At 40.1% G+C, this 15,241-nt stretch overlaps 2 protein-coding genes across 3 annotated transcripts; both read left to right on the top strand.

The window, feature by feature from the left end:
- The first annotated feature begins 1,967 nt into the window (after positions 1-1,967).
- tuba8l2 (tubulin, alpha 8 like 2) lies at positions 1,968-8,470 on the top strand. The gene is made up of 4 exons (XM_079462863.1): positions 1,968-2,399; positions 5,975-6,197; positions 7,187-7,335; positions 7,421-8,470. Exons 1-4 carry the CDS (start codon positions 2,397-2,399, stop codon positions 8,393-8,395), a joined length of 1,350 nt encoding a protein of 449 aa, XP_079318989.1. The 5' UTR covers positions 1,968-2,396; the 3' UTR covers positions 8,396-8,470.
- A 489-nt stretch (positions 8,471-8,959) lies between these two features.
- stk16 (serine/threonine kinase 16) lies at positions 8,960-13,993 on the top strand. Of its 2 annotated transcripts, XM_079461896.1 has the most exons (9): positions 9,023-9,077; positions 9,182-9,418; positions 9,887-10,021; positions 10,131-10,350; positions 10,448-10,581; positions 10,715-10,835; positions 10,933-11,028; positions 11,117-11,238; positions 12,636-13,993. In XM_079461896.1, exons 3-9 carry the CDS (start codon positions 9,936-9,938, stop codon positions 12,775-12,777), a joined length of 921 nt encoding a protein of 306 aa, XP_079318022.1. In that variant the 5' UTR covers positions 9,023-9,077; positions 9,182-9,418; positions 9,887-9,935; the 3' UTR covers positions 12,778-13,993. The 2 variants fall into 2 exon arrangements, with proteins under 2 accessions (XP_079318021.1, XP_079318022.1); XM_079461895.1 differs by lacking the exon at positions 9,182-9,418 and having other exon boundaries at positions 8,960-9,077.
- Positions 13,994-15,241: the final 1,248 nt, after the last annotated feature.

Here is a 15,241-nt window from a genome sequence, read left to right as displayed (position 1 = left end):
ATCTCGTTTCATTGCTATGCAGATGATATGCAACTCTACCTTCCTTTGTATAAAGGCCCTTTAACATCCAAACGGAAATATGGTTCAAATTTGTTAAAAGTAAACCAAACATGTAAACGTGTGCTTTCCATCATTACTGTTATTGTTAATTGAAGTTTAAGTTTTCCCTCTGTGTGTTTTATCTGAAGATTTTTTGTTTAACTGCCAATTGTTATTATTAATAATTTTTTGTATGATTACTGAGTGTATTTTAATTCTAGGATGCCTTGTAGAATCTTGCAAGGGGCAACAGATGAAAATAAGCCCACCGGCTAACTCTGACTTTACAGTATTGTACTGTTGATTAATGAAGACCCTTATAAAATTAAGACAAGACCAAAACATTCACAGTTGTTGTAGGCAAAATTACAGTATATTTAACCAATTGGGGTATAAGGCTGAAATAAAAATCCAACCACAGAATTGTCTTTGATCATTTATTCTTGTAAGAAGGTCGTCTGACACACAGAAAGTTCTTCAGTGAGAAGAAGTAAATGCAAACTCTTTTACACCCATGCTCTGAGACAACCGGAAGTAAGCAAACATGTGCACATAATCAGCAACTTTCCATCAACCACCAGTACAAAGCGATTTCTTATAAATTTGAAAAATAACGGTAAGATATTCAAAGACTAAGTCATGTATTTCAATCACACAGTGAATAAACATGAACTGATAATTGGTTAACAGTTTCTAGATGATTATCTCTGAACTGTCCTCACTGTTGTTTGGAGCAGGATTTGATCACATCCAGCTTTCCCATCCGATCTCTTTTTCATTTTCACGGTGTTGCCTCGTGAAATATCTGTGTACACATGAAACCGAGTGAAAATAGTGTAATGTACATGCCAAACCAGTGGCACATGTGTTTCCGTGGAGACTGTCATGACAAATCGAGTGTCATTGCAGCGAGGTCTTTTTGGAAAGATATTAGCTCATTTCGTAATGAAAATATTGAGAGTGTTTTTCAATATCTTTTAAGGATATTATGACTCTGACGTTAACAATGTTTGCTTTAATGTGAATAAAAAATAAATTTGTAAATTTTACTTACATATTCTCCATAATAAGCCATTATTTCCGGTCTTCCGAAAATATTTTAAGTTATACCTGGACTCTATTTCACCTTGTTTAAATAAGAAAGCCATTAGGACGATTTCAGTTTGTTAACACTTTCATTTATATTCTGTAACTGATATATAATTTAATTTCTTAACCTCGAGTTTGTTTATTTATTAATTTTTCCTAAACTTTCTCTTTACTTTTGTACATTTCAATCTTTTTCACCATTTTCTATGGTGGTGATATGGAACATACTTTTTACAACGTGTATGCACTGTATACTTTGCATATTATTTACTTTATTTATATTTTGTATGTGAACATGTCTTGTAGTTCTTTGGAAAAGCTCAATAAAAAAGACAAATCGAGTCCCCTCACCCCGCGTGATTCTTTATTGTACAATACAATGTCAATACAAACATGTATGTCACAGCACACTTTAAATATTACATGAGTTAGTGTTGATACAGCCTTTAAAAGAGAAGGAACATAAAAGACTATTAAAATGCTTAAAGAACATTTAAACCCCGCGTGATTCTGTTGCCTAAAATAACTTCTAATAGGTACTCATTTCAGCGCCTGATTGCAATTCTTACAAAATAACATTACGATTTATGCGCTAGTATTTTCTTAGAATGACCATTATTGTCTGCTTGATAAAATAGTACATAATCGAGACTATGGGATGTGAAGTATCTAAAGTGATGTTTTATGTTTGTTACGCAGATGTTACACCAAGCTTATATGATCACGTTTGTCATTTAAACCTTTATTTAGCGTATTTAGCCTGATCTTGCTGTAGGAGCTAACGCAGCATCGGTTAGCCATACAACAACATATCGAGATAACAACCTTGTGATCAGGCATTATAACTACCTACTACATTGGGTCCTAAGCGGACACAATTCACACGGGGACCGAGCGACGTTTCTAGAAGGGATACAGCTACGGCCGGAAGTGGTGCAAAATCTCTCCATATAATTACAATAAATGACATTATCTAACGCTTCACGCACCCCAATCATAACCCTGACCGTACAGTCATAAACAAATATTAATCCCATGTTTTCAGCGTGACAATATGATGCAGTATTGAAGTGCGCATGCCCAGTGGAGGGAGAGGTATCCCGCTTTTGGGGGAGTGTCAGTTGGCCCCTCCTCTAGTGTAGATATAAATTCAAACTCGTGCGATCACACGCTTAAACTGTCTCACTACAACCGCATTGCAGGTCCGCAGTGAGAGGAAAACTCTTCTTCCAAGTATTTTCCGACGACAAATCCAATACTAAAGCAAAATGGTGAGTACAAGCTTGTTTTTGATGTGTAGTCAAACTCAAGTAATCTCTACTGTAGGGAAATGTGCTTCCTGCAAGTAAACATGTTGAGTAATCATTCACGTGTTGGGCAACGTTGAGCCACGAATCATGTAATGTGTACTTTAATCGCTTTAATTCTTCACGTATTCGTTTTAAATGAGTAACGTTTAAATGAAATCACTGGACTAACGCGTTATCTGCAATAGATTTGGTCAATAAAATAATACATGTCAACTTTACCATTTTAATAAACCCAGTAAAGCACTTTATAAAGGCTGTTGTTGTATAATAAACAACATTGTGTCATTTAGTCTGATTTACTTTTGAAGCTCATGCTACTTTTCCCACGCGATTGATGACGCATTTCCGTATAAACCAACATTTTAAATCGAGCGAATTACTATTATTTGTATTGTTTTAATATACATTTCTAACGGTGTATTACCACTGTCATTAAATTAACAATTAAATACAAAAAAAATGAATTTGAAAATAATATTTGCTTTAATATAACGTTCCCTTAACAGGAGTTTACTCTTTATATGCTGGAGCTTGTTGTCGCGATCTGTTTTCTATGAGTCACATAAACATGTTTATAGCTCGACGTGACCGGAGCCGTTGAGATTCAAATGTACGACACTCACTCAGACCTCCATTGTAAGACGGGAATGCGGAAGTGACCGATAGTTTCAAACACTCCACTGAAGCCCAAACACATTACTGTGCTGTTTATACATTTAAACCAATTTGACCGTTTCCGGGTCAAAGCATGTGTTGATTTCGAGCGGGGCTTCAGCTGTTTACTCACGTGGCGTGTTTAAGCGTCTCTGTGAACACTTGAGTCGCCGGACTAACGGAATCTCCGACATCAATATTTAAATCAATGATGATGTGAATCACACACTGGTCATGTGGGGTTTCGTTACGGAGATGAAGGTTGAGTTCGTGGTTTTCCGACAGTTTAACGGCTCGCTGTGAGTTTATATTCGCGCTTTTTGTTCTTCGCCTATTGCATTTTATGGATGGGTTGGACCCGGAAACAGTATGTGACCTTCCAAATATGGTGGTGCGTGACGTCACACTAAACAGCCGAATTTGAATGGGTTTTGGCGGGACAGACAACAACAGCTTTGCTAGATATATTAGCACACTGATAACTGTATGGACTACAACTATAGCAGCATTTTGTCTGTGGAGTTATATGAATATAACTATGATTAGAAGCCATGTCCGCCAACTTTAAATGTATAAATGTGCCGTTAATTCCTTTCTTCCAACGGACGTCTATACTGGTGTCGCAACTCTGTCTTTCAACCGCTCTGGTTGTGACTCTAAAATGGCCTCATTTCCGGAGACACCCACCGACTACAGCAAACCACTGAAGAGCTTGACACGATCTTCTACTAATGCCATGAACAACTGTAACTGTTTTAAAACAATATCAACTAATTTACATTTATGCATTTGGCAGACGCTTTTATCCAAAGTGACTTGCATTGCATGATCCTTTACATTTATACATCGATATCTGCAATCCCCTGAGATCCAACACACAACGCTCTCACCACTGAGATACAGAGAAGTCGTATGCACTGTTTATTCTACATTAATACGCTTTTCATTCTCAACCAAAGTTTAAGATTTGTAAAGTAATCGTGAAGTCCGTGCCAGAAGTGTCCCAACTCCGTTTCTAACGGAGAAGACATTAGGATCCCATGCGCTGGAGTTTGTTTGTGCTGAATACCAAAGACAAATGGTTTTCACATTGTGCCGCACCTCCAGAGGTCTTGTTTGACTTCTAGGTGCTCTGGATGTCACTTTCCTTTAGAAACTATTTGTTTATTGATGATCAACCATAACCTTTGAGCAAAAACATGAAAATGAGATGTAAATAATCTTCTCTACAAACCAGAGGGTAAAGTCAGTACTCAACATTAAAAATTAAATGTTTTGTCGAGTTTGGAAAATCACCATAAACCTGTTAACACGGTCATTTCAATCATTACTGCGAATTACATATCTATAAAAAAAAATGTTGTATTGTAACTGCATGATATCAACACACTTTTAGGATCAAAGGAAGGTGGTGTTACCAAAAGATGACTTTAATTTATCACAACAACCCATAAATAACTTCTGACATGGCTGCAATGCCCAAACTAGGCTGTGTTATCTACCCCGAGTCAACAACCCCCTTTACCTCTGAGTCACCATATACCAATAGAGGGGTAAAAATAGCCCCCCGTCCACGAGAGAAGAGAATGTAGAGGATGAAGATCCGAGTCTGATGTTCTGAAGTAGAGCGGCTCTCTGGAGTCTGAATCATCACTGAGCACGGCTATAACAGCCTCTGAATGTATACAGATCCGGCTCACACAACCTTGTGATAACATTTATGGCTCATGTGTCAAATAATTATTACTTTTTTAATAATGCATTATTAAATGTGTATTTAAATTAAGATAAAAAAGGCTTAAATGGAAAGATTCCTTGTTTAATTTGTTTTAAATTTGTGTTCGTATGTCTTTTTGCAAAATATCATTCATTATAAGACAAGATGGTTTAATAAACATGTTTTTGTGTTCGTTAAACCCACAAATTGTATACTGAATTATAAAACTTTATTGTATTAAAAACACAGAGGTTTAGGATGGACCCTTAATGATCATGAGAATCTGTTTCATAATAACTTCTATAATGATTATATTTTTTGTAATAAAAAGCACAAGGTCGTATCTTCACTTTCACCATTTGTGTTATTCATTACTCATGTTTTCCATGTTGACTCTAGATCGTATTCAAAGCTTTTGTTTTTGCAACACACTTTTTAGGGCACAGGCTAGAAATTCCTCACGAGGGCGCAGCTTCAGATAAAAACCTGTCTGAGCTGTTGTTAACACCCCGAGCTGTTTACACTCATGCAAATCATTATGTAATGTTATAATGAAGGTTTGTCCATGGCTCAATCTGCCCATGCCAAGTGTCACATGGTGAACTATATCCTGAGTCTTTAGGAAACTCCCTCTCCAAACAAAGCGAGGTGTTTAATGCTAAATGTTTTGCTTTAGTTGTCTCTGCTTTATTATCTGGATAAGTGCAAACCCATGACTGGTGACAAAAACAGGTTTGAGGGCTTGACATGATCCGGCGAGCACCGCTTCTCTCCGGGCAGCTGCAGATGTCAGTCACCTGTGCCATCTCCATATCTGTGGTCTGCCCCCGGTGGCCAAATAACAAACGACAATGCTGGAATAAATAAAAATATGGGGGTATTGACTTTTGATTTCAGACTTGACAAATCTGAGCTCAGATGGAGACATTTGTGACACTTCTGACTCTTTTTCTCTGAAGAGAAAGTCTCAACCGTGACTCCTTTTACTCTCATTGACCTCTAATGGAAATAAATGAAATATTACAGATCTGTCTGTTTTTCTTTATTATGGGCTGTGTTTCACTAGCACTAGTGTTATAAATTGTACATATTTGGATGGATCAATGCAATTCCACACAACGTTTGCCAGCTACTAATAATGTGTTTCTGTACTCCGTGTCCACAGCGTGAGTGTATTTCTGTCCACGTGGGTCAGGCTGGTGTCCAGATGGGTAACACCTGCTGGGAGCTTTACTGTCTGGAGCACGGTATCCAACCCGATGGTCAGATGCCCTCCAACAAACCTGTGGGTGGCCACGATGACTCCTTCACCACCTTCTTCAGCGATACCGGAGCTGGGAAATATGTTCCTCGTGCCATTTTCGTAGACCTTGAGCCTACAGTCATTGGTAAATATCAGCAGTAGGATTATAATATTAAGCCACGGAAAAGTTCTTTTTTTACTTCGTCTTTTGTTTTCCTAGAACACTAATAAATATATCTTCACTTATGGATGTTAAAATTAAAGACAAAATGTTATGTATTTGATTAAAACAAGAAAATGGGTCAAAAAATGATTCATTGACAATAGGTTAAAAATATAATCTTGTTTTTTTTGTAAGAACTTCACAAAATTCTATTAGATTTAGCTGAAATCATGAAATAAATAGTTCCCACACGGTGCTAAAGTTATTAAAAGTAAAATTAGCTTTTTTCAGTATTTGTTACCTAATAAGCATTATAGATATACTTAACATATATAAACTTAACAACACAAACAATACTTCATATCATTACTTAGCTTCAAGTAAAAGTGTCTTGATTTAAAAACAAAATGTTGTTAAAAAACGACAAAAATATGAAAACATGTTTTTATAGTGCAAGTGAACAAGCACTGCTTTAAATGTATTGTTTTTTTAAATCGAGCAATGGGACAGGACTGTTTAATTTTGGCCAATAACTTTTAGTTTTAGTTTCATATTAAATGTCACAATTAAACAAAGAAAAAAAAAAGTTCACGAACCCTCTCTCTTCTCTCAACAGGTTTTGTTGAAACTAGTATCTTTGTATTAGCATCTATTGTATTATTGCTCTTTTGACATATCACTTATTGCTCCCTGGACTCTTTGTAAGTCGCTTTGGATGAAAGCATCTGCTAAATGATTAAATGTAAATGTAAGGTTTTAGTTTTTCACAAAAGGCAAGCAAATGTATATATCCTGTAAAATGAATTCAACCGTTAGAAACAAAGCTAAACATTTTGATTTCATGGGGTTTTTAAATTCATCTCATAACCCTGAAGACAATGTACCATAATGCAACATGATTTTAGTGGTTTGTTACCGAGTGATTTCAATGTGTTGATGGTGCAGTGATTGATTGTGTTTTTCTGGTGCAGATGAGGTGCGCACGGGTACCTACCGTCAGCTGTTCCATCCCGAGCAACTCATTTCGGGCAAAGAGGATGCAGCGAATAACTACGCCCGTGGACACTACACCATTGGCAAAGAAATCATCGACTCTGTCCTGGACCGCATACGCAAACTGGTAACGTGAATCATTTGTTTTATGGAGAACTTCATCTCTTATCGTGAAAAGAACAAGCCTTTTATTCTGTCTGTTTACCGCACAGGCTGACCAATGCACCGGACTGCAAGGATTCCTGGTCTTCCACAGTTTTGGTGGAGGCACAGGCTCTGGTTTCACCTCCCTTCTGATGGAGCGTCTCTCTGTTGACTTTGGAAAGAAGTCCAAGCTGGAGTTTGCCATCTACCCCGCTCCTCAGGTTTCCACGGCTGTGGTGGAGCCGTACAACGCCATCCTGACCACCCACACCACCCTGGAGCATTCCGACTGTGCCTTCATGGTGGACAACGAAGCCATCTACGACATCTGCAGGAGGAACCTGGACATCGAGCGTCCGTCCTACACCAACCTCAACAGGCTCATCAGCCAGATCGTCTCCTCCATCACCGCCTCTCTGCGCTTTGACGGCGCCTTGAACGTGGACCTGACAGAGTTCCAGACCAACCTGGTGCCCTATCCCCGCATCCACTTCCCTCTGGCCACGTACGCTCCGGTGATCTCCGTGGAGAAGGCCTACCACGAGCAGCTATCTGTTGCCGAGATCACCAACTCGTGCTTCGAGCCCAGCAATCAGATGGTGAAGTGCGACCCCCGCCACGGAAAATACATGGCCTGCTGTCTGCTCTACAGAGGAGATGTGGTTCCGAAAGATGTCAACGTGGCCATCGCTGCCATTAAGACCAAAAGAAGCATCCAGTTCGTAGACTGGTGCCCTACTGGTTTCAAGGTGGGCATCAACTATCAGCCCCCGACTGTGGTTCCCGGTGGAGATCTGGCCAAAGTTCAGAGAGCCGTGTGCATGCTTAGCAACACCACGGCCATCGCTGAGGCCTGGGCTCGTCTGGATCATAAATTTGACCTGATGTACGCCAAGAGAGCCTTCGTCCACTGGTATGTGGGTGAGGGAATGGAAGAGGGCGAGTTCTCTGAGGCCAGAGAAGACATGGCAGCTCTGGAGAAGGACTATGAGGAAGTGGGCATTGATTCTTTTGAAGAAGACGAGGAAGGTGAAGAATATTAAATGCAGGAAGAAAAGTATTTTTTCTACCAGACTTGCAAAGTAAATAAAATAAAATAAAGATTTGAATTGTTTTCACTGTGGTTCTTTCATTGTGTTACTGATATTTCAAGTACAGAGAGTTGCCAGAACATCTGATGTAGATTCTTAACAATGCTGCACAAATACGCTACAGAAGTTTACCACACTTAAAAATAGAGAGAATATTGAAAGCGTTTGGTTTCTAAATGAGAGATTAACCTTAACGATTCAAACATTTGAAGAAAAAAAACTAAATTTGAAAGAATTATTTTTTGTACAGTCTAACCAATATCAGCCAAACTGCAGTTGGTTTGATTTAAGCAATAACTGAAATACATGTAACTAACACAATAAAACATCATAAATCCAAAAACTTACATACACATATAGTGACAAACAAGCATAATGAGAAATAATAATTGACTAAATATGTTAATTTCAGAAGCACTTTTATCTTTTCATTGGGAATCACAAACAATGTTCCTTTAACAATCATATTTTAAAATCACTTTGTGGTTTATATTGTTTTCGGATTTGCTGTGTAGCGGTGACGCATGGGTTAAATCAACGTGTCGCGTTGCGTCATCGCGTTAACGTGACGTTGATTTTGTACACGGAAGAATCTCATCAGAGAAACAGCGGAGCGCGAGGACTCTCAGTGAAGGTAATGTAGTCTCATTCTCGCTCTTTAAACGGAAATAAACATTTATAATCCTGAGTATATATGACGAGTATGTCAATGAAACCGAATGTGCGTGGTGTGTACAGCGCAAAGTAACGTCACATCACTGAAAGTGCCACGTTTGCTCTGGACGTGATTCTAAACTTCAGTAATGTGCACGTCACGTGACAATGAATGAACGCAGCTGAGACACGAGGGGTCACAGGTCACGAAGAAGCAGCTCACGGGGGTTTTCTTCAAAGGTCGTGAAGGGGTCAGCTTCACTCAATCATTCATTTGACTGGACAAACACACGATCACATTTCCGGTTGACGGTTTTTGTGGTTAGACCAATCAAATTGTGTTGATTTTTCATAATAAAGGCTGGGACACAATGTTTAGATATATTTAAAAAACACCTCATGCTGAAAAGATTGCAATGGGGTTAATGGTTATTATGAAAATTGTATTGTTTTTCAAAAATCCTGTTTTTTATTGTGCATTCTAACTAATATCAGCCAAACTGCAGTTGTTTTGTTTTGATTTAAGCAATAACTGAAATAAATATAACTAACACAATAAAACATCATCGTAACCCTTCATTTCCTTTTGGAACCAAACTTCTCATCTCCATCTGACCCTCTGCACATCCTCAAAGCTTCTAAAGAATGTTATTATTGACTTATCGTTATTATCAGTTAACATTAAAAGTGTTCTCAATCAAAAGGTTTTATATTTATATTACTGTAACAGTGTCTGTGATTTTAAAACCCAAATGAAAATGTCACTGTGAACTCTTTGTTTTGTGTCAGAGCCTCTTTTCCAGTCCTGGTGGCTCTTATAAGCGATGCTCCAGAGAACATGGGCCATGCTTTGTGTATCTGCTCTCGCAGTGTCATCACCATCGACAACAAGAAATACTACTTCATCCAGAAACTAGAAGAAGGGTGAGATCATCAGAACAAAGCTGTTTCTCTGTTGTCTCAAGATGCCTTACAAACCCGTTCCGCGCTGGTGGTGGTCACAGACTCATGACTGGATTTCTTCTTCCTCCAGTGGTTTCAGTTATGTGGACCTTGTGGAGGGATCACACAACGGTCGGTTCTACGCTCTGAAGCGGATCCTCTGCCATGACCGCGAGGCTCGTCAGGAGGCTCAGACGGAAGTAGAGATGCACCAGCTCTTCACTCATCCCAACATCCTCGGTCTGACCGCACACGCCTTCATGGAGAGAGCAGGGAAATGTGAAGCTTGGCTGCTGCTTCCGTACATCAGTGTAAGCCCAGTGTTGTGCTGGCCGGGTCACGCTGTGAACCGTGGTGGTGTTTTGACGTTTGTGGGTTTGACTCGCTCTTCTTTGACTTGCGGTGCAGAAGGGAAGTCTCTGGTCTGTTCTTGAGAAACTGCGGGACAAGGGAAGCTCCGTGTCTGAGAGCCGCATCCTAAACATTCTACATGGTGTCTGCGAGGGCCTTAAAGCCATTCATGACAAAGGCTACGCACACAGGTATGATGTTATGTTGGTATTCTGCTTTAGGTTTAACAAGAGTTTCCACGAGAGCAGATATCACTTCAATAGCAATGTCTTGAATTTGTGTTATGACCTTTATCCTTTTCATTCGTTTTCTGACGACCCTCAGAGACTTGAAACCAACCAATGTTTTACTGGATGAGAACGATCGGCCTTATTTAATGGATTTGGGCTCCATGAACAAGGCCAGAATGGAAGTCCGAGGGTCACGGGAAGCCATGAGGGTGCAGGTGAGATCTTGTCCTGTGCGCCTCTGCTGAACCTTTATAAGCCAATGAAACATGAAACATTCAGTGGCGTTCTTTACATGTGTTGGCGCTTTCTTAGGATTGGGCGGCTCAGCGGTGCACCATCTCCTACAGAGCCCCAGAACTGTTCAATGTGGAGAGTCATTGCATCATCGACGAGAGAACAGATATCTGGGTCATTTTCTTTAGACACATTTCTTATTTAACTGTTGTCTCCTCTAATGCGCTAATGGCAGTAAATGTGGTCTTTGTTTGGTCTGTAGTCTCTAGGTTGTGTGCTGTACTGTATGATGATGCTGGAGGGTCCGTATGACCTCATCTTTCAGAAGGGTGACAGCGTTGCGCTCGCTGTTCAGAATCCCGTGTCCATTCCGCAGCCTTGCAGGTGAGCTCGAGATCTTACGTATCTTGGTAACGTTTACTCATTCAGCGGCAACTTTAATCCAAACGATGAGTAAACATCATGCACATTTTCTGTGTACATGCGGTACCTGGATTATTTAAAATACTTTTGAATGTATCCCACAGTGCAATGGGTTCAACTTAAAGGGACAGTTCACCTGAAAATGAATATTCTGTCATCATTTGCTTCCCCCAGATTGTTCCAAACCGTACACATGTCTTTATTCTGCTGAGCACAAAGGAAGATATTTTGAAGAATGTGAGTAAGTAAACAGATCTCGTCCCCCTATTGACTCCCATAGTGTTTGTTTTCCTTACTATGGCAGTAAATGAGGGATGAGATCTGTTTGGATACAGACATTCTTCAAAATATCTTTCTCTGTGTTCTTTGCTATTTGCGGATGATGTTGTCGTGTTGGCCCCTTCAAACCAGGACCTTCAGCATGCACTGGGACGGTTTACAGCGGAGTGTGAAGCGGCTGGAATGAAAATCAGTACCTCCAAATCCGAGGCCATGGTCCTCAGTCGGAAAAGGGTGGCTTGCCCACTTCAGGTTGGTGGAGAGTTCCTTCCTCAAGTGGAGGAGTTTAAGTATCTCGGGGTCTTGTTCACGAGTGAGGGAAGGATGGAACGGGAGATTGACAGACGGATTGGTGCAGCTTCTGCAGTAATGCGGTCGATGTACCGGTCCGTCGTGGTGAAGAAAGAGCTGAGCCGCAAGGCGAAGCTCTCAATTTACCGGTCAATCTACGTTCCTACTCTCACCTATGGTCATGAGCTTTGGGTCATGACCGAAAGGACAAGATCCCGGATACAGGCGGCTGAAATGAGCTTCCTCCGCAGGGTGGCTGGGCGATCCCTTAGAGATAGGGTGAGAAGCTCGGTCACCCGGGAGGAGCTCGGAGTAGAGCCGCTGCTCCTCCACATCGAGAGGGGTCAGCTGAGGTGGCTTGGGCATCTGTTACGGATGCCTACTGGACGCCTTCCCCGGAAGGTGCTCTGGGCCCGTCCGACCGGGAGGAGACGGTGAGGGATGTCTGGGAATCTCTGCTTAGACTGCTGCCCCCGCGACCCGGCCCCGGATAAAGCGGTAGAAAATGAATGAATGAATGAATGTTCTGCAAAACAAAGAAATGTACACAGGTTTAGAACAACTTGATGGTTAGTACATTTATGGGTGAACTGTCCCTTTAAACCACTATTTCAAACGTGACAAAAACATGCACAACTTCAGAGTGTCTGCAAGAACTGTATTGAGAAGCGGACACCGCTCTCGCTGAATCAAACATGCAATGATTTTTATTTTAAGAGGATGTATTAAGAGATCATGACCTTTGCTGTTTAGACGTAATAACCGGCATGTCTCCGTCTTTAACACAGTTATTCTCAAGGGCTTCAAACCCTCCTCAGCTCTACCATGGTGAGCAATCCTCAGGAAAGACCCGGAATCAGCTGGGTTCTCGATCAAATCCAGAACCTTCGGGACTCAGACGGGACAGCCGTTGATACCAACAGAGTATGATGCTTTCACAAAGGGAGCGACACGCACTCGACCATAGATCTCTGTTCCTGTTTTTCAATCGACTCTGGACTTTATGGACTACGCACTCTCAGTCTCTCTCTCATTTGGACAGAAGTGAACACCCGGGTCATACCTCAGTGAGCTCAGAACCTCACGTCTGTTGCATCAATGTCCAGCTCCATTTACCCCACAATCAAAAGACCAAAGAATGACGTTTGTGCCACGTCAGGGTGATTTGAACAGGCGTTTATTTGCATGGAATTAATGTGCGTCTTTTGGTTGTACTGTTTAGAAGAACAAATAAGGATGATTTGTAAGAAATCTCACGGGTGGTTTAATTGATGTTAGTAAATATTATTTGATCAGTTTGTCCCTGGGAAACAAGCTTTTTTGTAGGTCCAGTGTTTCAAAGCCGAACACATTTCCTTGTCAATTGCTAAGAGGTCATGTGACTGTCATAGAGATGTCACCGGTTCAAAGAATGTGAGAAAACTGAAGGAGTGAGTGATAAACTGTGGGTCAAGCTTCTGTAAATAGCATCTGAGATCAATCTTGAGAACGGGATGGTGAGTGGTGGTCGTGCCTGTGAAAACGTTTTAAAGCTCACTTTCTCATTTGAAGTGGTACAGAGGAATATACAAACACATTTTCTCTTATTTCTTACAGTATTAGGTGGACGTGCATTAAGCCGTTTCAAATGTTTTAAGCATGGATTTTAAGAATCAGTCTTGTTTATTTATTTCTGATGTGGCCGATACTTGCAAAGGAAGGAGTTAAACTGAAGAAATGTTATTTTGCTCTTTTATTCTCTAGTAACATTATTTTAATAACGTACACTTTTTTTCTCGTTGTTAATCTCATTATAACAGATGATACACAGATGAATCGTATGGTTTTCTTTATGCAAAATACAATTCTGTTTTTACTCTGTACTTGTAATAATAATTTGTGAGATTTACCTACAATGGTATTACGGGCCTGTTTTATCATAAATCTATGGCATGAAACATTCCCGTTATACTTCTGAGTTTTTGCTGTGAATGAGGACCGAAGTGTATTTCTGTCTTAAGGAATATAAGCGCAACATTCATCGTCAAGTCCTGATTTGTTTGACACAATATGTTCAGGTTTCTCTGTTCATGCATCTTTTGCTATTCATTTACATTATCTGGTTTGTCTTTTTTAAACGGCGAATAAAGTGTAAATCGAAGAGTGACAGGTGGTTTTGTCCTGTTTTGGGGATTTTGAAGAATTCGATAAGACCACATGGGGGCACTGCTGCTTAAGTTGTTGACTGTAGACTACATTTCTTCTGTTGTTGTTTATCTCTAGCTTATGTGACGAGCTTCAAAAGTTACAGTCATCCAGCCAGACCTTCACAGCATTCACACACGCCTTTGACAATCTGCAAAAATGTGAGTATTTCAGGAAAATTAGAGAGACGGACGGTTGAGTTGCATTTCACCTTGTGAACAAGATTTTATCTTCTGAGAATGTAAATATATCAGGTAGCTTGCTTCTAAAGGGCATTACAAAATAGAAAATAAGATATTTAAAGAAAATACTAACAACTTATTATCTGATTACAAAGCTTTCACAAACCATTATAACAATCTTAAGCAACTTGATTTGGTATTTTGTTTTCCATCTCAATGTTCTGTGAGAGCATTTTCAGTATTTGGATTTTGAATATAATTAGTTTTTATCCCCTTTTCTCAGAATTTCCAGAACTCCAAAGAGACGTTCTCGAAGGAAAAACTCTTTCCCATTTTCCCATGATGCACGAGTAAGTCATTTACAACATTAAACAACACACCAGACAGTCTGTCCAGAATTTCTCTTTATACTTAATGACTTGAACGATTGATGCACACTCTTGTTTAATTTGTTTCGTGTTATTTATTTAGTGGCCAACCTTCAAGAAAACATTTATTTCCAATGACCAACATAAACTCTGACCAGGTCCTGCTGTTTGCTGTTTCTTGATGAAACTTCTTCATCACCGTCACTTCAGGCATCTGAATTTATGGTTCACAGGGGTTGTGCGGGTCAAATGTGACGTTCTGACTCAATGTTCCTCTCACTCAATCTCACCAATGACCCCGATGGCAAAGAGAGACCGTAAAGGTGGATGCATGTGTTTCTCTAGACATCCTCAATGTAATGCCCAGACAAAGATACAGCTCCAGTGGGGCGAATTACACTAGAATTAGCATTTTCCATCCATGTAAACCATCCTGTTTTAAGTCCGGATAATAATTCATTAGACAGAAACAATGTTTATGGTTGGAGGAGTGTGCCGGGCTGTCACCTCATTGGTCGGCCAGTGCTTCTTTCATGATCCATTGGGCTATGAAATGATGTCATGTTTTAGTCCACGTCAAGGTCAAACGTAACCTCCCTTTGTTTTCTCAGGGACCAATATGTTTAGTATGATGATTAGCATCCCTGCTAGAATAAAACA

Source organism: Barbatula barbatula (assembly GCF_947034865.1).
Source record: "Barbatula barbatula genome assembly, chromosome: 8".
Taxonomy (NCBI): Eukaryota; Metazoa; Chordata; class Actinopteri; order Cypriniformes; family Nemacheilidae; genus Barbatula; species Barbatula barbatula.
This window is presented reverse-complemented; position numbering and strand designations above follow the sequence as displayed.